The sequence below is a fragment of the Eptatretus burgeri genome, chromosome 8 (genome assembly GCF_056783735.1).
Source record: "Eptatretus burgeri isolate ZD-2024b chromosome 8, Ebu_testis_v1, whole genome shotgun sequence".
Lineage (NCBI taxonomy): Eukaryota > Metazoa > Chordata > Myxini > Myxiniformes > Myxinidae > Eptatretus > Eptatretus burgeri.
In genome coordinates this window covers 104452260-104475579 of record NC_140968.1, presented here as the reverse complement: position 1 = coordinate 104475579, position 23320 = coordinate 104452260, and the positions used below count along the sequence as shown (strand labels likewise).

Here is a 23320-nt window from a genome sequence, read left to right as displayed (position 1 = left end):
AGTCATGACCACACTACCAATACTTTGGATTCATTCTTCACTTCCAATCCGTTGCATTACAACTACACCATTTCACTTCCAATCGGTTCTTCTGACCACAATCGTGTGAATATCACTTTACTTAGCACCACTTCTTCTCATCCGACTGCTCCGACGCAACGCCAGTATTGGCAGTTCAATAATGCTGACTCGACTGGTTTATGAAACTTCTTCTCTGACTTTCCCTGGAAAGACGACTGCCTCTCCTCGGGCGATGCCTCCATCTCTCCTGAACGTATAGCTGAGGTTATTGTTGCAGGAATGGAGGCTTCTATACCCTTCTCTTTCAAGTCTATCTCTCCGACCGAGTCTCTCTTGGTTCAATAATTCCTGCTCTGTGGCCATTCGTGCGAGGGATGCCGCGTATCGGACATGGAAAAACTCTTCTTCCTCCGACTCGCATTCAGCTTTCATATCCGCCAGAAATCGCTGCAAACATGTTATAGGTGAAGCGAAGCATTCCTTTATTCAAAAGAAATGTGACAACCTCTCATCTTCTTCCACTAGTAGATCGTTCTGGTCCTTAGCTAAAAGTATCTCCAACAACTTCTGCCACTCGACCTTTCCTCTGCTATTCCGTTCCGACGATATCGCTGTCTCTCCGACTGACAAAGGAACTCTTTTTGGTTCTCTTTTTCTCCTCTAACTCCACACTGGATGACTCGAACATTCCATCTCCCTCTGATGGTCCCCTCAAGAATCCTATGTCCCTCCCTGTAATCTCTTTTTGTTGTTGTTCGTCTTTCGGCTGCTCCCGTGAGGGGTCGCCACAGCAGATCATCCGTTATGATCCGCATACCGATTTGGTACAGGTTTTACGCCGGATGCCCTTCCTGACGCAACCCTGGTCGCCTCTTACGACACAAGGATAAGGATTGGGTTTCGCCATGATTCCGGGCTGCCCTACACCCTCTCATAGCGCGACCCAGTGTAGAGCTCCCGTCCTCTAGCGATCCTCCAACCCAAGCCTCCGAGTAGCCGGATTACAGGCGCACGCCACTACGCCCGGTCCCTATAATCTCTTTTCATGCGGTTAAAATAGTTTTTGTCTCAAAACCCAAACTTTTCCTCTTTCCTGGAAACATGCCTCAGTACAGCCTATTTCAAGTTCAACAACCAGCGGCGTTTCACAAACAATTTCTTCAGGACGTTCATCTCCGGCACCTTGACCGCTTACAAACTCCTACTCGAGCCCACAAGGGGGCACTGCATCAGCGGCACAGCGGCGCTCCCGGCAATGATGCAAAACCACAGTAAAATGAGATCACGAGTCCACAGAACAAGTGAATGTAACACACAAACATATCATCAATAAATAAATAAATAAAACATTTTACCGAAGCTCCTTCCCCCGTTTCACATCGACAAGAACAACACGCCGAGAACACTTCATAAATAATACTGACGCCTTGGAGGCGGAAACGGACACAAATCATCACAGATATTGAACCCGCATCGCCCTGCGGGCGACTTTCGTTTTCGAAAGTCGGAGAGCACGAGCGCCGCACAGAATGGACGAGACGGTGCGCGTGCAGCATGGAGACGTACAAACCTTGGCCCAGGGACGGTTTTTCTGCTCCCTTTGCCACGTGGAAGCTCCAAACAGTGCGTTTTGCAGTTTGTGTGTGCCCGATGAACATGTTGGCGCCGTTTGCCGTGTCCATGTCCATGTCTGTCTTCGTGCGTCTCGCGTTTTTTAATGTAGTTGATTTGTTAAACTCCCGCACTGTCATGGCGCCTCCGTACGTGGCGGTGTATTTAGCCGTTCTTCCGACATCACTGAGTGCGGTGAGAAAGGCGGCACCCTTGTTATGACGTCGCTGTTACCCAGAGTGCCCCGGGAAGTGACGTCACTTCCCGCAATCTCAGCGCCTGTGCGTCTCGTCATAAAAAAAAAATGTTTTTATAAAGTGAAAACAGTGGCGGTTTTCCTTCCCTTGGATGAACATTTGAACTGAAAGCCGATGGGACGGCCATTTTACCTCATTCAAAAACCCACCAAACTGAATTTTCCATGACGTCACTACACGCGAGCCGTTCGCTGATAAACCGCCATGTTGGAGAAGATGCGAAACCAACAAACATGATCATCAATGTCCTGTGATGACTTTGAAAAATGTTTTAAACTATTTTGCACCTGAGGAAGTAGGTCCACTGACGTCGATACTGACTGGATAGGGTACCTAACGATCATCGGTCGGGCGGTCCTGAAGCCACCGGAAGCGCTCCGTCCGCCATCTTCCTTCTCCCATAACACACAAAATCCCCTTCGCATTAATACAAATACAGAACTCGGTTCAAGATTTTTCTCCATTCCGACTTGATTTGAGTCTTGAGGTTGAAAAAAAGGCATCCTTATCATTTGTAGCCGTTCACCTTATAGTTACAGTCCCATTCATTCGTTATGGGAGTACAAAGATGGCGGACAAATGGCTTCCAAAAACAAGCTTCCCTCCTCTCCAGCTCGTGTAGAGATGAAAGATCAGTGATTAAGTCTTCCCTCCTCTCCAGGTAGTGTATAGATGAAAGATCAGTGATTAAGTCTTCCCTCCTCTCCAGGTAGTGTATAGATGAAAGATCAGTGATTAAGTCTTCCCTCCTCTCCAGGTAGTGTATAGATGAAAGATCAGTGATTAAGTCTTCCCTCCTCTCCAGGTAGTGTAGAGATGAAAGATCAGTGATTAAGTCTTCCCTCCTCTCCAGGTAGTGTAGAGATGACAGATCAGTGACTATGTCTTTCCTCCAGCCCTTCTCTGTCATGATGGACAGCCGACGTACGGGACGTGGAATGAATTCGAGAGGAAACTCAATTTGCCAACAGCCCCTCCGTCCTCTGTCTTTTGGAAGGCGAGTAATGGGGGGGATTGCGATTGTTTGCAGAGAGCACTCTGGATGAACACATCAAGGGGAAGAAGCACAAGCACCGCTCCCAGCTTCGTTCAAGCCGCTTTGAACAAGAAGAGCGGAGCGTGTTTGTTGGCGGTTTCAAGAAAGGCGTCGTGGAGGATCAGCTGAGCAACTACTTTAAGGGCTTTGGGCCTGTCGATGCAGTCATAATGGATAAAGACAAAGTGAGTTTGTTCCTTTCATTTTGGACCGATGACAATGAGTTCATTTGAGGAATTTCTTTCCGTTGCATTTGACATACAAGTATTCCATCCTTCGCAGGGTGCTTATGCCATCGTTCGGCTGGCCGACGTGGAAAGTGCACGACGTGTGTTGGCAGCTGGAGAGCACCACCTCGATGGGAAACATCTCTGTGTTAAACCACGTGAACACAAGGACTTTCAGTGCCCATCAAGCTCACAGCGACCTGTGATCGGACCGACGTCTCTGGAACACCTGAGGCCTCTGCTTATGCAGCAAGAGAGTGTGAGAGAGGATGTCGCATGGATCCACATTAATATTTTACACTGTCCACTCATAATCAATCACATGCTCTCAAACAAATTTGAGGAGCACTGCGTCAGGTTTTTGCATGCATCCTCCCCACTTCCTCTCCCAAACTCATCCCTCCAGCATCCATGTGCAGAGAGGGTTCCTTCATTCATCTTGCTTGCTATTACACTCATTCCTCACAAAGACTGATAGATACAAGGCCCTGCTAAAACATTTTGATTACAACACCACCGTTCTCGACCCCCTCCCCCTCCCCAGCCATATTTTATTGCCACCAGGATGCTTGATTCTGCTTGCTTTTAATGTGATCGACAGGGCTGTTCACCACAACATCAGGTCATCCCCCCATCTATACTCATCTCTTCTACCCCCAAAATGACTCCATTCCCAAGCACTCCCTTGTTCCAAGTTATTGTGATTTTTTTTTTTTTTGAACTCTCTCACCTCTTTTTGTTTGTTTGTTCCTTTTTCGTTTCATCCCTCGCTCCTGCTACATCTTGTTGCTTCATTCAACTTGTGTGCAGCTTGTTCACCCCCATTGTGTCCTCCGCATCCCACTTCCACTCTGCTCTTCGTGTTTCCTCGTTTCCCTTCTGCTCTAGCTCTTCCATGAGCCTCAACCATGTATGCCAAAAAAAATAACCTGCCAATAATAACAACAAGCACTTCGTTCTCAGCTTCAGACAGACAGGGCTGTCGAGGCAGTTTTTCCTCAGCTAGAGTACACAATCCTGGACGGGTCACCGCTCCGACGCAGAACACTCGAACGATTCGTTCTTCCCAGTAAGCTGGTACTCGTTGTACCAAACATCGGAAGGACGACAGGGTGAGTTAACCCACCTTGTTATTTTAACGGCATGACAGGGGCTAACTCAGGACCCTAAGATCTTCAGCCAGCCACCTTAACCATTAAGGCAACACCAGGCTTCTGTCAATTAACCACACAGAAAATAAATCACATTTTGTTCTAAATCACATGTTCTACATCCATGTATCATTTTGTCGCCAGAAAGCTGACATCACCAGGAATCCCTTTGAGGTAGTTTTTGGAAGCCATTGAGCGGCGAACCCGATCACAGTGTGTGGAATATATAAACAAATTGAGGTTTCTTGGGATGTGATTGTTGATTCGCCATCAGCAGTCACACGGTGTGGAAAGCCAGTAGGTCTGCCAATGACAGCAATGAGGATGGAGCTTTCTACATCCTGACTTTTCTGTGAATTTCTAGATCATAAATATAAAAAAATAATAATCATCGACATGAAAAGGAGTGAAATATAAATGTTCATTCAATGACAAACCTCAAAAGGAAACCAATTATGATAGTTAGTAAATAAAGATTAGTTAATCAGAGTAAATACAAACCTGCAGTAATTCCAATAATTATCAATGAGTAATACAAGTGACAGTTTTGAATCAATAAATGGTAAACAAATTTAAAACGATCCAAGGTGGAGTGGTTGCGTCCAAGATGTAATTAGCACAATTGGTGGAAAATGTTCCAATTGATTCGGGCAGAAACCGAGTAAGATACCATCTAAAGTGTGTCTCATTTCAGGGATATCGACATTATAAACTCCCGTTACGAAGGTGAGTATAAAATATCGTCCATTATTAAACAACACTCAATTTTGGCTGCAAATTGAGGATTTCACCCAATCGTTGCCATCAATGTCATTAACTTGAGGACGACACCCTCTTACTACCATCAATGTCACTAACTTGAGGACTACACCCTCTCATTACCATCAATGTCACTAACTTGAGGACTACACCCTCTCATTACCATCAATGTCACTAACTTGAGGACTACACTCTCTCATTACCATCAATGTCATTAACTTGAGGACGACACCCTCTTACTACCATCAATGTCACTAACTTGAAGACTACACTCTCTCATTACCATCAATGTCACTAACTTGAGGACAACACTCTCTCATTACCATCAATGTCACTAACTTGAGGACTACACCCTCTCATTACCATCAATGTTACTAACTTGAGGACTACACCCTCTCATTACCATCAATGTCACTAACTTGAGGACTACACCCTCTCATTACCATCAATGTCACTAACTTGAGGACTACACTCTCTCATTACCATCAATGTCATTAACTTGAGGACGACACCCTCTTACTACCATCAATGTCACTAACTTGAAGACTACACTCTCTCATTACCATCAATGTCATTAACTTGAGGACGACACCCTCTTACTACCATCAATGTCACTAACTTGAAGACTACACTCTCTCATTACCATCAATGTCACTAACTTGAGGACTACACTCTCTCATTACCATCAATGTCACTAACTTGAGGACTACACTCTCTCATTACCATCAATGTCACTAACTTGAGGACTACACCCTCTCATTACCATCAATGTCACTAACTTGGACTACACCCTCTCATTACCTTTGACGTTACAAACTCTGTGACTACACCCTCTCACCACTCAGTCACTATCACCAACTCGAGGACTCCACCCTCTCACTACGTTCTGTGTTACTAACTCGAGGACTCCACCGTCATTACATTCGATATCAACTCGATGACTACACCCTCCCAATTCGTTTGATGTCACTACCTCGAGGACTACACCCTCTCATTACCTTCAACATCACTAACTCAATGACTACACCCTCTTACCACTCATTCAATATCACTAACTCGATGACTATACCCTCTCATTACCGTCATTGTTACCAACTTGATGACTACACCCTCTCATGACCGTCATTGTTACGAGAGGACTACACTCTCTCATTACTGTCATTGTTACTAACTTGAGGACTACACCCTCTCATTACATTCTGTGTTACTGACGGACCACCCTATCATTACGTTCAGCGTCAGACCTAAAGAAAATGTTGAGTTTCCGGTAGCTCGACCTACACCAACAATTCCTACCGACCACATTTTATTTATTTATTTATTTTGTGAGGGTTGACTTGCAGGTGGCCATTTTATGTCCCCTGTGCCTGCCATTACTGACCGCTGTGGTCTCAACGGAGAGAATTAGCGGCTGTTTATTTCAGTTAAGGGGTCAGAAAGTTTTATCGGTATTTTAAAAACATTGCACAACCCGCCTGGAACACATCGATGGTGTCTTGTTCCTGGGACAAGTCGGAAAATGGACGCTGGGCAGGCATTCACGACTGACAGAAGTCATGGCTACGGTGCAGACATTTGGTGTTCGTTTTTTTCACTTAAAGTGCCAATGTGGCCACCAAGACACGCAAGATGTTCAAACCCATGAGGTCTGCATTTAACATACTTATGTCTGGCAAAAAACAGGCACTGCCAAAAAAAAAAAACTAAAAGGTATATTGTGAAGAAGATGACGAAGAAGGAGAAGGAGAAGCTTATTGTGAACAGGTTTAAAATGGAAAACGAAGTGTAAATTAATATTTTAAAACAGACAATTGAATTTCTTTCAAATTATTTTAGGCCAGTTTTGTCACAAAGAAAGAAAAATTACAAGATATCATCTCAGTTTCGTGTGTGCCTTTACTAGATGGGACTGTACTTTGTTTAGGGAAGGGGCTGTTTATATGTCCTGCAAACAGTACAGTGTACACATTTTACTTTATACCAGCAAATAGCACCTGTCGCTTCAATGACAGGACGACAGGGGAGGAGGGTGGTGGAAGGAGAGGAGGGGGGAGCGGGGGAAGCAGAGGTGAGAGGAGGAGAAGGGGAGGAAGGAGAGTTATCTGGGGCAGGTTATCTGGGGGGGGGGGTGTATAACAATTGCTATGTTGCCAGATTATGCAGATTAAATTTAAAGTACATTAGTTGGGGGTTGGGGCAGGTTAAGTTTCATATTTTGAGGAGTACATGTATATACTTCATGGATGTCCCCAAAGGGTGTAATGCAAGATTTTTATCAACTGGAGAGGGTCTAATATCTGAATATACAAGATTTTCAGGGATGATTAATGAGAGATTAGTATTCTTCAATTCCTATATATGTGCTGTGTTTATCACCGCTGAGACCAACCTCACTGTTTAAAGCAGTGGTTCTCAACCAGGGGTAAATTTACCCTTGGAGGGTAAAAATTTACATGGCAGGGGGTAAATATATCATACCTGAAAATTAAGTTATGACGATTTTTTTTTTTTAGCAACTTCAGACAAAATCAATAACACTGTTATCGTTGTGATGTGAGACAGATAATGCATTATAACATACAGACTCTCACATTCTATACAAATTATTCTATACACTCAAAAATCAATTCCCCCTCCACCGCAATTTTCCGCAAAATACATCAAGCTGAGGGGATAAATGACAGAGGAATGGTTGAGAATCACTGGTTTAAAGGAAACCAAGCAAAGATACTAAATTGGTGTCATTTAATCCTCTGACTTGTGTACACAATACTGTTTTACCCCTAATTTTGCATCTCACGATGGACATGTTAAAGATCATGATTTGACATCTTTTCAACGATCAACATACACATTCTGGTTGGAAAGATGTAGAATCTGAAATTCTGTCTCAGCTTCCATTTAAAAACGTCCAAAAAAAAAAAAATCCTGACCTACCAACCTACCCCATTCATTGAGCAGCATGTTACCGGAAACCCAACATTTATTTTTTGGGCCTCACTTCCTGAAGGCACACACACATCCCATATTTAATGATGGACTCTCTTGAAGATTCCTCTGGAAGGGAATCAATTGTTTCAATGTTTGATGCCTGCTGATATATTGGTGGTTGCCAGGATGGATGCTTTCCTGGAATATTTTCTGGCCCCCTTTGTGCTACCAGGGCTGACATTTCCATCTGAAACCTTCACACCCCTATTATATCCACTCTCCCTCTTTTACTCCGACAAAAGGGTTAATGGCTGGAATGTGAGCTTCCTTATTCCCATGGCGGTTAGTAGTCCGGCAGATATGGGAATGGATTGTGCCTTTGATGATACAAGCATGAGCTTTGGCACACTGTTAGAGCATGTCCTAAGGAAGATATTTAGCTCTCGGGCCATCGCACATTTGTCCTGTGGCCAAAATGGTCACCACCGGTTGTTATTTTACCAGTAGCTCAGGTTCTAGACTACCTCGGATATTGATTCTGGTGGCTAATCGTACATTTTCAAGGATGAGGAATGCAGTGGTACTGTTTACAACATGCTCTAACTACTCCAACAACGACCTAACTACATATATCTTGCTATCAGGGAAATAAATAGTAGTAAAATTATAAACGCATTTAATATTGGTGGAGTTATACATGAACATGTTTTGAAACTGTGACATATTCATGAGAGTCCAATGCAGTCTTCGCAATGTTTCCTTTATAATATTTGGTAGTTTATTTATATGAGCACACAGTTCACGAGATTATGCTGTACACTTGCAAATCAATCGTGCATGTCCCATTGTTGTTTGACATGTTAGTGCCGACAGTCCTTCCATTATTAACCAGGTAAGGCCTTCCATGGTAATATTACAGGTTTTCAATGAAATGCAATATTAGTTTCAAGAACACAGTCCACCACAGTGGCAAAGGGCAGTGCACTGAAGTGCTGCCTTGACACATTTACACTGTCCTCTGTACCCCTTTTTGCATCCACAGCGTATGAGTTCTCGACAGGCCTGGGTCGCTTCTGGCAGTGTGGTCCAGTGAACTTCCCATCCACCTGTGTCCTTCCACCCCGTCACCTGGGGATGGGAGTTCCGGGACTGAAACCATTATCTGTCCCCAGCAGTGACCATCTTGATAGGCAGCCCTCTTTGTGTGCTGAATGAGTGCTGCTTGTGTTGGAGGGAGTCCTTCAATGTCTCTACCTTTCTGGGTGAACAGCTGATTGCATGCCTGATTGACTGATTCCAGGCTGCTAGTGCGGTCATAGAGCAATACCACGAATCTCTCCAGAGACTCCATCCAGTTGTCTATGGTGACTGGGGTGGCAGCCAAGGCACAGAAGGCTCTAGTGACGTCAAAGGTCGTCCATATATCCCACGCCGTCTTTCTGCCCCTGCCACAAAAAGATGACACCGTGTCACATCCAGTGAAGGCATGGAACATTGGTAAGGCTGTGCATCGATCCGGACCAAGTGCCCTCACCATCTCACGAGCTGCTAAATACCGAAAACTCTTCCCAGCTCCAAAGACAACCCACAGTTCAGTGATGTTGAGGCATTGGGCTGCTGTCACTGCCAGTACTAGCACATCTGTGTCAACTGTGCATATTGACACATTGGTATACCCTTCATTCACAGCATCTTTTACGTGCAGTAGGAGGTGGGTATCAGCCTGTAAGACCGGATATATCTCGGGGCTGAATACAGATGACTTCAGCATGATGGGTGCTGATTATTTGTTTGTCAGTGTCAAGGGCTGTCACACCAGTTGCCAGGAAGGAGAACAGCTCAGCCTTCTTCTCATTGATGCGCAGAAACTCAGGCGATTGTCCAGGAATGTCATTGGATGGATCAACGCGCCTGCGAACTCCCTTCCCTCTCTTGCTTCGTGTGTCGGCCTTCAGACTTTCAGAGAGGTATTCATAGTATAGTTTGGTCATTGTCCCTATGCACGATGCTACTTTAGAACAGTATCTACTAGTTATAATATGAGAACAGTATGTACTAGTTATACCACCACCACTCTACCATAAGCTGAAATCTCCAGGAAAATATGTTGGCTGCCACCACAGTCACAGTCCAGGTCAACTGAAAGCATACAGATATACACATGCAGATTAGGCGTCGTTACTAGGTGTACACAAGTACACAAAAGCTGTACTAACAACACAGATTATCATTGTGACGTTATTATGATGTTCTGTGTGAATACGCAGCAAAATATATGAATACACATAAATATAATTATGAGGTCAGCACACAACTCATGGGCTGATTCTGAAATTCCGGAAAATGTGCATAACTCCGCTAATATTTGATGGTTTTACTATTATTTAATTCCCTGCATGCTAGATATATGTAGTTTGGTAGTTGCTAGCATGTTATAAATAGTACCACTGCATTCCTCATCCTTGAAAATGTACGATTTGCCACCACAATCAATATCCTAGGTAGTCTAGAACCTGAGCTACTGGTAAAATAACAACCGGTGGCGGCCATTTTGGAAAATGGCCACCATTTTGGTCACAGGACAATTGTGCGATGGCCCTATAGCTAAATATCTTCCTTAGGGCATGATCTAACAGTGTGCCAAAGTTCATGCTTGTATCATCAAAGGCACAATTCCTCCAAATATTTCACTTATCTGCCGGACTACAACAAATTCCAAACAACGTTCTGTCAATTCCATCCACCATTTTTACAAGGATCGTAAAGCTTTTCTTCTGTTTCTCTGTTCTCAGTGTGCTTGTGAAACCACCCTTTCATGCCAATATTCACGACAGAATTATGGTTTCATAGCTTCATTTGAAAGCCGATTGGCCTTCGAAAAGCTTTCGAATGAGCCCAATTTTTCACTCGGCAGGGTTGCATCACTGCTTCAAATGAAGTGTCGACTTAATGATGATGGTGTGACATCCAATCTGATGTTTTCCTCAAACTATCTGGTGTGTTTCCAGGTGGATGAACAGATGATCAAGTTGGTGGAAGTGCTGGAACTACAAGAGAGTGAAAAGCACCTCCGCTGTTTGCTTGTCTGTCTCCTACAGGAGGTCTTCTGTGAGTTCTTTCCAGGTGAGATGCAGTACTTGCGGAACATAGTTTTCAGGAGATGATGCTCAATGATTTTTAATTGCAGGAATTGCTTCATTAAACCACCTTCACTTTGTATGTCCTCCACTGACGGCCCTTTTTTCACCAACGGTGTTTCAGGTTGTGTCGTTTCTGCATTTGGCTCATCTGTGAATGGGTTTGGTCTGCGGGGCTGTGACATGGACCTCCTACTGGACCTTGATACATGTTCATCATTCCAAGGCAGAAAGACCGAGGTGAGCCTTGGTATTTCTTACCAGCAAATACCACCCACCCGTCGCTTTGCTGATGGGAATGCTAAGAGATGGGGGCAGAGAGATGAGGTTGGTGGGGGGGGGGGAGGGAGGCGAAAGGAAGGTGGGGGGGAGAGGAGGGGGAGGGAGAGAGGAGCAGGTGTGACGAAAGAAAGAGAGAGACAGGTGGGAGACAGCAAGTAAAACCAAGACTTACCTTGCCATGTTTAACCCTCTGGGGATCTTTGACTGCTTGAGGGTTAAACATGACCATCACCATCCCGCCTCAACACAAAGCGCCATTTCTTGTGTGTTTTATATTTTACGACGACAGCCCTGCTTCACACAGGAGCTGCAAAGGTTTCGTAGGCTTGAACTATGTCCACCTGAACCACAAAGTACAGACAGCCGACTGAAGGACAACACAATGACTGGGAGATCGCAGGTATGGGAGGGCAGAATGCAGTCATTGTTGCTGTGTTTGCTTCCAATCTTGCTTTTTGCTGTGAAGAAGTTTCAGTTGCTCTGGAAGTAGTCGTTGCTGCTGTGTTTGCTTCTTGATGTTGCGGAGTTTCTGCTGCTCTGGATTTTTGTTATTCCTTGTTTTTTGTCATCTTTGTGTACTTCTACTTTATCTTCCTGGCTTGCCTTTTTTTTTCTTCTTGTATCTTTCTTCTTCTATCTGCCTCTCCTTCTTCCTTTGTTGTCTTATTTTCATTGTTCTTCTGTGTTCCTCTTTCTGCCTTTCTTCTCCAGCATTGTTTCATATTCTTCAGCACTGAGGATTTCACATCACATTTTATCACAGTGTTTGACCTTTTAAAAAAAAAATATCCTTGCAGAGCATCAGGATAGACAATGTTACATGTTTCTCCATGTGGAGCCAAGATGAAAAGGTTTTTGCCATTGCCAACTTTGGAATAACCAACCTTGAGTTGGCCATGAGAAAAGCATGGACTTTGCAGGTTGAGGCCAACATCTTTGAGCGATTGTCCTCGTGCCTTGTTGATGCTCATGGCAAAACTGAGGCGGACAGGGAACTGGAGCTTTTTTTAATTGAAATGGCAAGTGAGATAGGATGATTGGAATGCGTGGCATGAAGACATCCTGTCCTGCTGCATGGCCAGTCATGATTGTGGCTTCAATGACATGTGGCATTCCCTTGACAGTCAAACATGTTCCATTGCAGAGTGTTGGTGGGTCCAGATTCCAGAGAAGCATAATGGGTTCACCAATCTTGAGCTCCAGATTGTGAGGAGGAACACCTGGTGGTTCCAGAGCGTTAAGAAATTCATTGGAGTAGTGGAGTTCTTCATTTGTGTCTGGTCCAGTCAATCAACTTGTACGTTTGCATAGTGCCAGGTAACTGTGTAAGAAGGCCTCTGTTTGTGGAATTGGCAGCTTCATTTTTCGGTGCCAAGATGGTTCTATGGCATAGCCACTTGTGGTCATGGAAGTTATGTGCAACATTTGGAAATACTGCATCTTGTAGTTGTTGAAGTGTTGCAACTGTTTTCCCAATGTTGTTCATCAAGATAGTTCCATCTTGATTTTCAGATGCCATGGCTCCATTTACAAGTTTGAGCAGGCTTGCAGCAAACTCCACAGCAGATGAATCACCTGTCAGAAGCACTCGCATGTTGGTCATTAGGCTGAGTCGCTGAATGTTGTTCCAAATGTATGAGGCCTTGAGGAAGGCCTGCAATTCATCAGCTTTGGTTCCATGTGGAATGATTGGCAGTGTCTGTCAAAAATCCCCAGCCAACACCAGTCACTTCACCCATTCTTCTGTCATTATGTCGAAGATCTTGCATGGTGCGATCAAGAGCCTCTAAGGCAGCCTTGTGAGACATTGTACACTCATCCCAGACAATGAGCCAGCACTCCTGCAGGAGCTGAGCTTTGCGAGTACCCCTGCCAATGTTGCAAGTTGGTGTCTCCATACTTGCCAGATTTAAGGGTAACTTGAACACTGAGTGAGCTGTTCTTCCTCCTGTCAACGGTGTGGCAGCAATGCCTGATGATGCCGCATCAAGGGCAATTTTGTTTCTCTGTCGGATGTTTGCCAAAACAAGATTGATGAGAAAAGTTTTGCCAGTTCCATCGGGAGCATCCAGAAAGAAAGTGCCACCAATCCCATTGAAAACTGCTTGTGTAATCTTATTCCTCTGTATGTATTCAGCATGCTGGTCCATGTTGTAGTTGGTCTCTCAAAATTTCATTTGTGAGCTCATCGTCATTGTATCATTGAAGGTCAGGAAAGCCAAAAGTTTTGAGGTCTGAGCCACCCAAAGCCTTGATCTTTTCTTCATTGATAATGAGAGCTTGATTGAAGATGGCATCACTTTAGTCCAGTTCCAGATTAGGATTTTGCCCTTGTGCATGATGCAAAATGTCCTCTGCTAGATTATCCTTGTGGTTGTCCTATCACTGTTGAGGATTTGACATGGCACATGTCTGCAACATGAAATGGCAAACAGGTTTTGCAGCATCCATGATGATCGAGTTGCAGCGCCCTCCTCCAATATGCTGTTCCAGTGTGTGTTATCCTCCAGGAGCCCACTGAGCTGGCTAGCCTGTTTGTAAGTTTCACCGATTGTGGAATCCACTGTTCACAAGTCCTCAAATGATGTTGGACCTTTGACCTCATGCAGAAGCAATCTCAGGAAAGAGCATTCAAAACTAGACTCTGGCCGTTCTCAAGGTGCACACTGAGATGAACCACAGTGGGATGTCACTCGTGAATTGGGAAGTTCAGGATCCACCCGATGGCTTCATTGCTGTTGATTTATCTTCCCATTTCAAATTGCCGAACCTCATCATGCACAGTCCCATCCATGTCACATCCTTTGTTGACATACTTGCACACATATGTGATGGATTTCACAGAGTGGCAGCACTCAACATTGATGTGTGCATTGAATAGCCATGTGAGGAGTGGACAGTATGGAACAATCCACCTGTTGTCAGCTTCAACCTCACAACCACGAACATTGATGGTTGTTGTGAATCCACAATCTTCTGGTTTTCCTCGATGATGCAGTGGGTATCCATCTTGTCTAGTCTGTGTTTCTTTCAGAAGGTATTGTGGGAACCTTTTTGTGCATTTGTCGTCTTTCATGCATGGTGAGTTTGGATTGATGCTTCCACAGGGACCGTGCAGCACCTGTGTTTTAACAGTGCTGAACAGAAGTGGATCAACTACTGGGTCTGGAAGTTCAGCACTGATGAAGTCATCCACTCTGTGCACATGAAGTTCATCTTGAAGCCGAGTCAGAATGTGGGCATGTGGCACTTAATGGCTCCAAAAATATTTCCCTTGGTGATGACATTCATCAATGCCTTCATTTTTTGTCGGAATACTCTTGCCAGCAAATCATGGCGATGCTGTGGTTTTTGGCCTGGCATCAGTTCGTTTGCCACTTCCTCCCAAACTGGATTGCAGGTAAAGGTGATGAGATCAGGACGGCCACAGTTTCGCACATATGTCATGGCATCCTGAGTGCGCTCATCCATGCAGCAGGGATCACTTGTGAAACTGGAAGGCAAGATGACCAATTGGCCAACATTGGCAGCATTTCCATCATTGTTCATTTCGGTTCTTTCGAATGAATCTCAGCCTTTCTGCCTCAATTTTGGCATGCATGTTCACAACAAATTGGTGGAAGAGATATTTGCAACGTAAGATGTGATTGAAATTGCGAGCTCTCAGCATAATCCTGCAGGCATAAAAAGTCCATGGCAGAAATGTTCTTTGCACTTGGTAGTGCTACTGCTGGGTCTGTTTGTTGCAGTTTAATATTGTATCCATCATCACCCTGCCAGAAAATTAGTGGATACCAAAGTGCATCACGTGATGGGTTTGTCAGCAATTCTCTGGATGGAGTTGTTTCTGAGTTGCGGCACAATGTCTCGATCACCATGTCGTTCACCAGCTAGGATGACAGCCACTTCTGATGTGGAGGGTACATTGAAGCGCCACTCATGCTCCCCGGCTGGAGTTTTGTCTGAATGAATGACAATTTTGTACTCAGGTGTCATCTTCTCCATGGCACACTTGAGACTCCGAACATAGTGGTTTTTCTTGTGAAGCATTTCTTGCAACTGCAACACCACTTCCAACTTGGTTTGAATGACTGTTGCAGCGCTGTTCATCCTGTTTTGTAGATCTTTGTATTGTCACCAATGAAGTAGATCTGCAGGAATTTTTGCTCTTCATTTGATTGTGGCTCTGGACTACCAATCTGATGATAAACCTGTTCCTGCAATTTAAATGTGGGCATGTAGCCAGATTCTCTGATCTCCCTTGCGGTGCCAATGGATGTCACGTTGAAGCACGAGTTGCATCTTCTGATGTTGCTTTGGAAGTGACTTGCATTTGGAATGTTGACTGTCAACAACGTACGAAGATGTTCAGGAGCATTCATTTGGGTCAGCCGAACCTTGTCACTATTCCAGCATATCCCTGGAGCTTCTCCTGTCCATTTCATCACATCACAGTGCCTGCAAGTAATTGACATTGAGCCAATAGCAACTATTGGATCAGAAGCATAATCCATCTGCAGGAGAATGCAGAGTTTTCTTTTTCCCTCCAGGGCTGGTTCCTGGATGCAGCCATTCCTGTTGCATTTGCCCCTCGTCTTCTTTCTTGCTCCTCACGAGTTCAGGCTGCTCTGGATGCAGCTTTTGTTACGGTATTTTCCTCTCGTCTTGCCTCTTGCTGTTGAGGAGTTTCAACGACTCTGGGTGCAGCCATTGCTGCTGCGTTTGCTTCTCATCTTGCTTCTTGCTGTTAAGGAGTTAAGGCTGCTCTGGATGCAGCTTTCACAAATCTTTTGTCAAGTTCGCTTCTTGTAATATTTCCTTATTTTAATGGGAGCCATCTTCCTACAAAAGAAAGGAGGGAGACGGGCAGGGGAAAGCGAGGAAGAGGGGGGGAGAGCGACGCCCTACTGAATGTCACAATACACTCCGTGAGGGAGGGGCGTGAGGGTAGGTGGGGGGAAGGGAGAGAGGAGAGATATATATATATATATATATATATATATATATATATATATATATATATATATATATATATATATATATATAGCGAGAGAGAGAGGGGGATAGAGAGATGTGGGAGGAGAGTGCTGTCTTGTGTTTGGAGGGTGTGGAGTGAAACAGAGACAGAGAGACAGAGAGACAGAGAGACAGAGAGACAGAGAGACAGAGAGACAGAGAGACAGAGAGACAGAGAGACAGGAGTTGGCAGAGAGAAAATGTTATGCTTTGTAAACACACACACACACAAACAATTAGTAAATATTAGAATCGGGGTTTGTAGTTATTGAATTGGTTTCCTTTCTTATGAGATGCTCCTTCTCTCACTCTCTTCTTCATGGCATTATTGTGATTTGGTGCATTCGTTAAATGAGCAAATTGCCCGTGCCTGCACCGGATTCAAAATCGGGTAGTGCAAATGGTGTCTTCTATCATTGAGCTGGCAAGCTGGGAGCAACAATAAACGTTTATTGCCACATGTGATGCAATTTTAATGCTCTAACGGTGGTGACGTGCTCCATTTGAAACTGTTTGTCCGATATATGTCGCTTTTTGATGCCTGGGATCCGTAATAATAATAAAAAAATTGTATTGGTGTTAAAGCCAGTGATGAATTGCAAATTAATAGAAGGAATGCCCAACATATAGCACTGGGTTGTTTCTACAGACTCTGGGAAAACCAATGAAAAAGAAGGAGAAACAACCAAGTCCTGATGATTTAGAGGAAACGGAGAAAGAGGATTGCAAATGGGAAGAAAGAGAGAACCACACGGCGGAAAATATGGACGAGGAAACCGAGGATTGCGGTTCAGTGGACTCTCTGCTCTCAGACATGGAGCTTGCAGGAGCATCCCCTGCAGAGCTGTTGGAGCTTGTGGTTGCAGTACTGCGGAAATGCGTACCAGGGGTGCATAAAGTGCAAGCTGTGCCATCAGCTCGACTTCCAGTTGTCAAGTTCACCCACCGGGACTCGGGTGTACGGTGTGACATATCGGTTAACAACAGGCAAGTGGCTGATCAAGATGTTTAACCCCAACTGAACGAGATGATTGAGCTCTCATGACTGGTGGGGGGAGGGCGGGGCACCAACCACCCCCCCTCCCCCCAGATCTAGGTCGTCGATGGTCCGTTGAACTTGCACATGCATAGATCATCAAGTAATGAACACTATGGTAAAATTATTTTTCTTTCATAAAATGTTAATATGTCTAATTATTGCTTAATTAGTTATGCAATGTGCTCGTTTTATGCATTTTGCACAGAAACCTACAATTCTTGACATTGGATGCATAAGATTGCATGAAAAGTGTACAATATCAAATAATTATGTTTCTCAAGTGGAAAATCATAATGTTTACTGATTATTTTGGGTGAATGTTTCAGTTTGCACGAGTTATGAGTATGCAAATGACGTCTATTCATGAATTTGACATTTGTGAACATATTACGGGCAAAAAAATTGTAAATATTAGATTGAGACAGAGAAAAAGTCATGAGAGGAGAATTTAAAATCCCTAACGGTTGCCAAAAAAATGTTGGAGTGGGGAGCTCCCACCTCCGCTCCCCTCCCCCAAAGTGCAGTTGGAGTTTACTCGTGTTTGCTGCCAGTTTGTAGTCGTTTTCTTAAAATCCAACAACAGATTTCATGATGTCAAACGTACTGTTTAAAGGAGCACTTGTTTGAGGTGTGGAATAATTTAGACCATTATGCAAACACCATCAGGTTGCACTCATCAGGATGGTTTCAACGAATTATAAGGTGAGATGCTTTGGAGCACCATCCAGGGACAAATTGAAAGAGGTTACTTTTGAGGACAGAGTGTAAAATTTGATGATCGAGAAAACACCGAAACACCAAAGAATTCATTTTCCACCGCAGACCGAAAACCTGACTTGTACGAACTTCCTTGCGAAAACGATCTGCAACTCCAAAGCGTTTGAGCAAGTGCAAGCACATGGCTGGATTCAGAGAAACCAGATGATTTCAAGGAATGGGCCCCTTTCATGACGTCACTGCTCAATGAGCCTGAGAAAATGGCTCTTTTTTAAAATTACATTTCTTAAAACCAAGAACATTCGGTCTTGTTATTTTCCAAACTTGGCGTAACAATTCATTATGGTTTTAACATCTTGGTTTCCCACGTTTCTCCAAAGGTTAGCTCTTCACAACACCAAGTTTCTGCACTTCTGCACAGACCTCGATGAGCGAATACGTCCTCTTGTGTACGTCATCCGCTACTGGGCCAAACAGAAACAGCTAGCAGGTAAAATTTTGATTAAAGGACTTCCTGATATGTAAGGCTGAAGTGATCAGTGGTGTGAATTTTTAATGTAGAAGAAAATTTCCTGTTTTTATAGTCGAGTGTATGGGGAAAGCATGTGAGGAACACGTACGGCCCAAGCATATCCGCAGTACCCATTGAGGCTCCGCCCCTCAAGCATCCTAACAGTGATTGGCCAAATTTGTTGGTGAGGTGCAAGGAATCACGTGACCTCCCTCTGCCGAAAGTTACCACGAAACTGACATCCCTACAATTGGAGGAGCAAGAGAGCATCCTCAAGCTTGTTTAATTAAAATGACAATGGAAATAAATAATTGCCAATACTGTTTGATAAATTACTATACACAAATGGCATGACGCACAAAACCGACGTTCCTCCACGTAAGACGAACGCAGAACATGCACTTAAAAATGACTAGATACATCCATATAAACTAGACCAGCACTCGGGAGAGCGCAAACCTCCATCAGACTGAACAGTGTATGTTTTGTATCCCTCCTATAGGCCGGATCAGCATCTGAACCTGAATCAAAATCTAATCCGCAGATAACTTTTTGAAATTTCGTGCCATATATGGTTTTTGGCCCCATCTCTCAATGGTGAAGAATCACTTTTTAAAAAATTTTTATTCTCACAAACGGATCTTCACCAAAATGGAATAATAATAAGTTTGTTCTCGTCACACACCCAACCTATCCACCAAATTTCATCCGAATCTGTCTATAACTTTTTGAGATACCCTGCTCACAGACAGACAAACAGGGGTGAAAACACGACTTCTGTCCACCTTCGGTGGTAGAGGTAACATAAGGAACCCTACGAAAGCTGTGGCCTGTACAAAGAAAGACGTGTTTGTGATAGTGGATAAGGCAAAACAAGAAACTTGCAAGCCAAGTTGGAAGGGGGGTGGTTGTGGCAAGTTTTGGGTGATGGTGGAAGATATACCCATTGTCAGCAGTCTGCCAATTGAAATATTGAGCCGAGAGTCATGTTTGACTCATCCCAAACGATGCTGTCACCTTCCAGCATGTTCCCCGCACAACAGCAGACTTGCCTTGCCCTCGACCAAACACAATTCCAGACTTGTGTTCTCCCTGTGATAACTAACACACACACACACACACACACACACACACACACACACACACACACACACACACACACACACACACACACACACACACACACACACACACACACACACACACACACACACACACACACACACACACACACACACACACACACACACACACACACTTTAAATAGCCATGCTGCCACAGTCCGTTTCTATGTCCTTGGGTACCTTGCACGCGTCCACAAGTAGATCGGCTCGAGTCTATCCGTCACAATGGAATGGATGTGTGACCTCACTCGATGCAGGACACGCGAGGGCATACGAGTAATAAAATGGCAACTGGACTAGAGGGGGAACCAGGTACAATGGGACAATGTGGTACATCTCTACATTAACGCCAGTTACCTCAAACGTCCCGCATATCTACTGTCCATTGTACGTATGCAGGACATGACTTTTCACCTTTATAGCATACATAAAAAGAGGAAGATAGGGCTCTTACTTGTGGTTGTTCTGTATCTAGGAAACCCATTTGGTGGTGGCCCTTTGTTGAACAACTATGCGCTGACACTCCTACTGCTGCACTTTCTTCAGCAGACAGATCCACCAGTGCTTCCCAGCCTTCGACACTTACGCAACCTTGCAGGTTTGGTGCTGCCAGTTCTTACCAACCAATCTTAATTTTTAAAATGATAATCAATTGCATGATTGTTCAGCAAAAAGGATTTGGAATGTATGGGGACAGTTTTCTTTTGGGTGTGGAGAAGAGGATGGCAGGATCACTTGAGACAACTCCTTGGTACCTCTCTGAACCTCTTTTCAGTGTTTGCCTTCAAAATCAGATTTGGAGTTGTGCAGGTATTCCAAACTGTATACTTATTTAATGAACTGTTTTGTGGACTGCAGGGAAAGAACAGTGCATCGTAGATGGACACGACTGCACCTTTGTTGCAGACACAACAAAAGTTGAGAGGAGCAAGAACACCGACGAGCTACGTGAGCACTTAGCTGAAGCACTTTCCATACTTTTGTTAAACTGTAAAGTATATTATTGCCATCTGCCTTGGATTTATTCCCAAAACTCAGGAAGCAAGTAACATCTTGGTGAAGCAGCTCACATTTGTGCACTTTACCCTCGTGTCCAGGTGTGCTGCTCTCAGGATTCTTCAAATTTTACGGAGATTTTGAATTCACAAACATGGTGATCTCTTTGGAGGATGGAACCGCACTGCCCAGAACTTCTTTCAAGGGTGGTGGCAGTGATGAATCTCAATTGCCGTTACGCTTTTCTATAATAACCCTTCAGGATCCCTTTGAAACTTTCCACAATGTGGCCGGAAACGTGAATGAGCGGGCTGCGCGGCGATTTCGCCGGGAATGTGATGCCGCTGCCAAGTATTGCCGTAGCCTACAATACCAGCGCAAGTCGGCAAAGGGCAAGACTTGGGGGGTGACACGGTTGTTTACAGCACCCAGTGAGAACGAAGCTTCACCATTAGGTTCACCCGCCGGCACAAGCGCCGATACAGACACTATTATCGAAGTTCCCATCAAAGCTGAAGCACTCCAGATCAAAGGAGAGACGGGGGCAGCTAAGGATTTGCACGCGCGCTTGTTTAGCACGTTGCACCTCTGCCTGTGTAAAATCTTCACACACGTGCTTCATTGTGAGTGCCAAATAACAAGTCTCAGGAAGGAAGGAAAATCACTTCAGCATGAAGCTTCATCAGTCACAGGTGAAGACCAAAGTTCCAATCCCTTTGAGCCTCATGAAGTCACAGAAACATGTGCAGATCCTCCTTCGGGCATGAAAAGGAAGCAAACAGCAAATGACGATAAGAATCGAGCGAAGCGTCCTCGACCAGACACCAGCAACTCAGAAACCGAGTGGTACTGCACTGTGCCCGGCGCAATTTGGTTGGGAAGACGCAAGATAAAACGGCAACTCAAGAGCAAATCCATCGGAGGGCCTGCAGAGGAGGCTCAAGATGAAGGTTCCATGCTGGAGGAAGGAAAACGAGCTGGAGGAAGCAGCGGTTTAGATCTTCCAGAGAGTCTCCAGGAAGAGGCAAGAATCACAGAAAAACTCATGTTGAATAGATCTGCGGTCAGACCACAGTTGACATTTGTGTTGTCGCTCAAACTTTTGAATGACGAACGGGCCGGCCCAAAAGCAGTGATGTGCCTCAAAGCAGTTCTGGACGAAAACAACCACGCGCAAGACTTTTTCCACTTCCTCAGCTACTTCCTGCCACCGCAACTTGATAAAGTGTTGGGACATATGAGCCAAAGTGCGATAAATAAATAATGCAACCTTGTATTCATCTTTTTATAAATACTGTGTTGGTAAACAGCACAGGAATAGTTGTGATTTGTGATGAGACGTCGTTTACATCTTTGCAACAAAAGTTTTGAAGATTAGTTTGCGACCGATTTTTGTTCCTCAAGATCTTCCAGGAAGCGATCCTTGGAACCTCTCGTTTCAAAATGTGAAATATTTGAACATTACGACACAAGGATGTTACTTCGTTCAAGCCAATAAAAGATCTTCAGCAGAGAAACCAACATTGATGCTGTACATGTATTTTATTACCAATTGCAAATCGAGCTGAAGGTATGAGTTCGGTTGACATATTTTACATCGGGTGTGCCAATTGATTATTCTGCAGATTGATGTGTTCAGCCAATCGGTGTTTGCCATTTTTTTTTGAAGTACTGTCATCTTCTCAATCTCGACCTCCTCACCGTTTAGTATCTCATCAAAGCAATGACTTATCGAAGAGCCAGCTGTTTTATTTGCTACAATGCTGCGACTATCCTAAAACGTATCCATGTTTAAAGCAAATACAGTTGCTTTTAAGACAACGTTAAGTTGTTGCGTGAAACTGATCATATGCTGAAAAGTCTCAGAAATGGCTCTCAGAGGCCTTCGGGAAGGTGGGTGGTCACGGGGGATATGATTTTAGCTTTGGTGATCGGGGAATGCTCCAGAAGCCGATCTTCGAGAGGCTTTCCTTCGAGGATCAAGCGGATTTCTTGTACGTTCAGAGTCTCGTACTGCAGCAGCGCTTCCGCCAACAGCTTGTGCTCCCGCGCATGCGTCTTCAGGATAGTCCTGGCCCTCTCGGAAGATTCCTGAAGAACGGCACAGCATCTGCTAGTAAAATTCACTTTCCTTTAAAATGGTCAAATACGTGACAAACATCTGAGCCGCATGATTCATTGAAACCCTCATTTCATCATCGAAACCATTATAGTCCATGGAGGGCGATTTGGTTTCTGAATTTTGTGAAATTAAATTCATTTGCTTCGAACGGTTAAACTACATTAACAAATAGGAATTGCTTGACAGCCAAGTCTATAAAGCAACTTCCGCATGTTCCAGGTGCAAGGAACGTCTCATTTCAAGCATGTGCCGACTCAAAACAACTCATTTCAAACGTCTCTCAAAGTTGGTGTGTCGAAGATGATTAACAAATGCAAGTTCACTGAAAAACAACGGAAAACAGAAATGACAACGCTCGTGATATGAAGCAAAAGAAAAGGGAG

General features: G+C 44.3%; 2 protein-coding genes across 5 annotated transcripts in view; one reads left to right on the top strand and one right to left on the bottom strand.

The window, feature by feature from the left end:
• The first annotated feature begins 1501 nt into the window (after window positions 1-1501).
• TUT1 (terminal uridylyl transferase 1, U6 snRNA-specific) lies at window positions 1502-22338 on the top strand. Of its 3 annotated transcripts, XM_085893390.1 has the most exons (10): window positions 1502-1644; window positions 2920-3110; window positions 3208-3411; window positions 11002-11116; window positions 11255-11370; window positions 17078-17415; window positions 18565-18674; window positions 20295-20417; window positions 20678-20767; window positions 20917-22338. In XM_085893390.1, the coding sequence occupies exons 1-10, from the start codon at window positions 1551-1553 to the stop codon at window positions 22077-22079; spliced, it is 2544 nt and encodes an 847-aa protein (XP_085749516.1). In that variant the 5' UTR covers window positions 1502-1550; the 3' UTR covers window positions 22080-22338. The 3 variants fall into 3 exon arrangements, with proteins under 3 accessions (XP_085749516.1, XP_085749517.1, XP_085749515.1); XM_085893391.1 differs by lacking the exons at window positions 2920-3110; window positions 3208-3411 and having other exon boundaries at window positions 1511-1644; XM_085893389.1 differs by lacking the exons at window positions 1502-1644; window positions 2920-3110; window positions 3208-3411 and adding an exon at window positions 7233-9960.
• The window catches only part of YME1L1 (YME1 like 1 ATPase), a 91631-nt gene continuing 90649 nt past the window's right edge, over window positions 22339-23320 (bottom strand). For both annotated transcript variants that reach the window (XM_085893393.1, XM_085893394.1), the window contains exon 19: window positions 22339-22906. In XM_085893393.1, coding sequence (XP_085749519.1) covers window positions 22691-22906 — 216 coding nt within the window. In that variant the 3' untranslated portion in view covers window positions 22339-22690. The remainder of the gene's footprint in view (window positions 22907-23320) is intronic.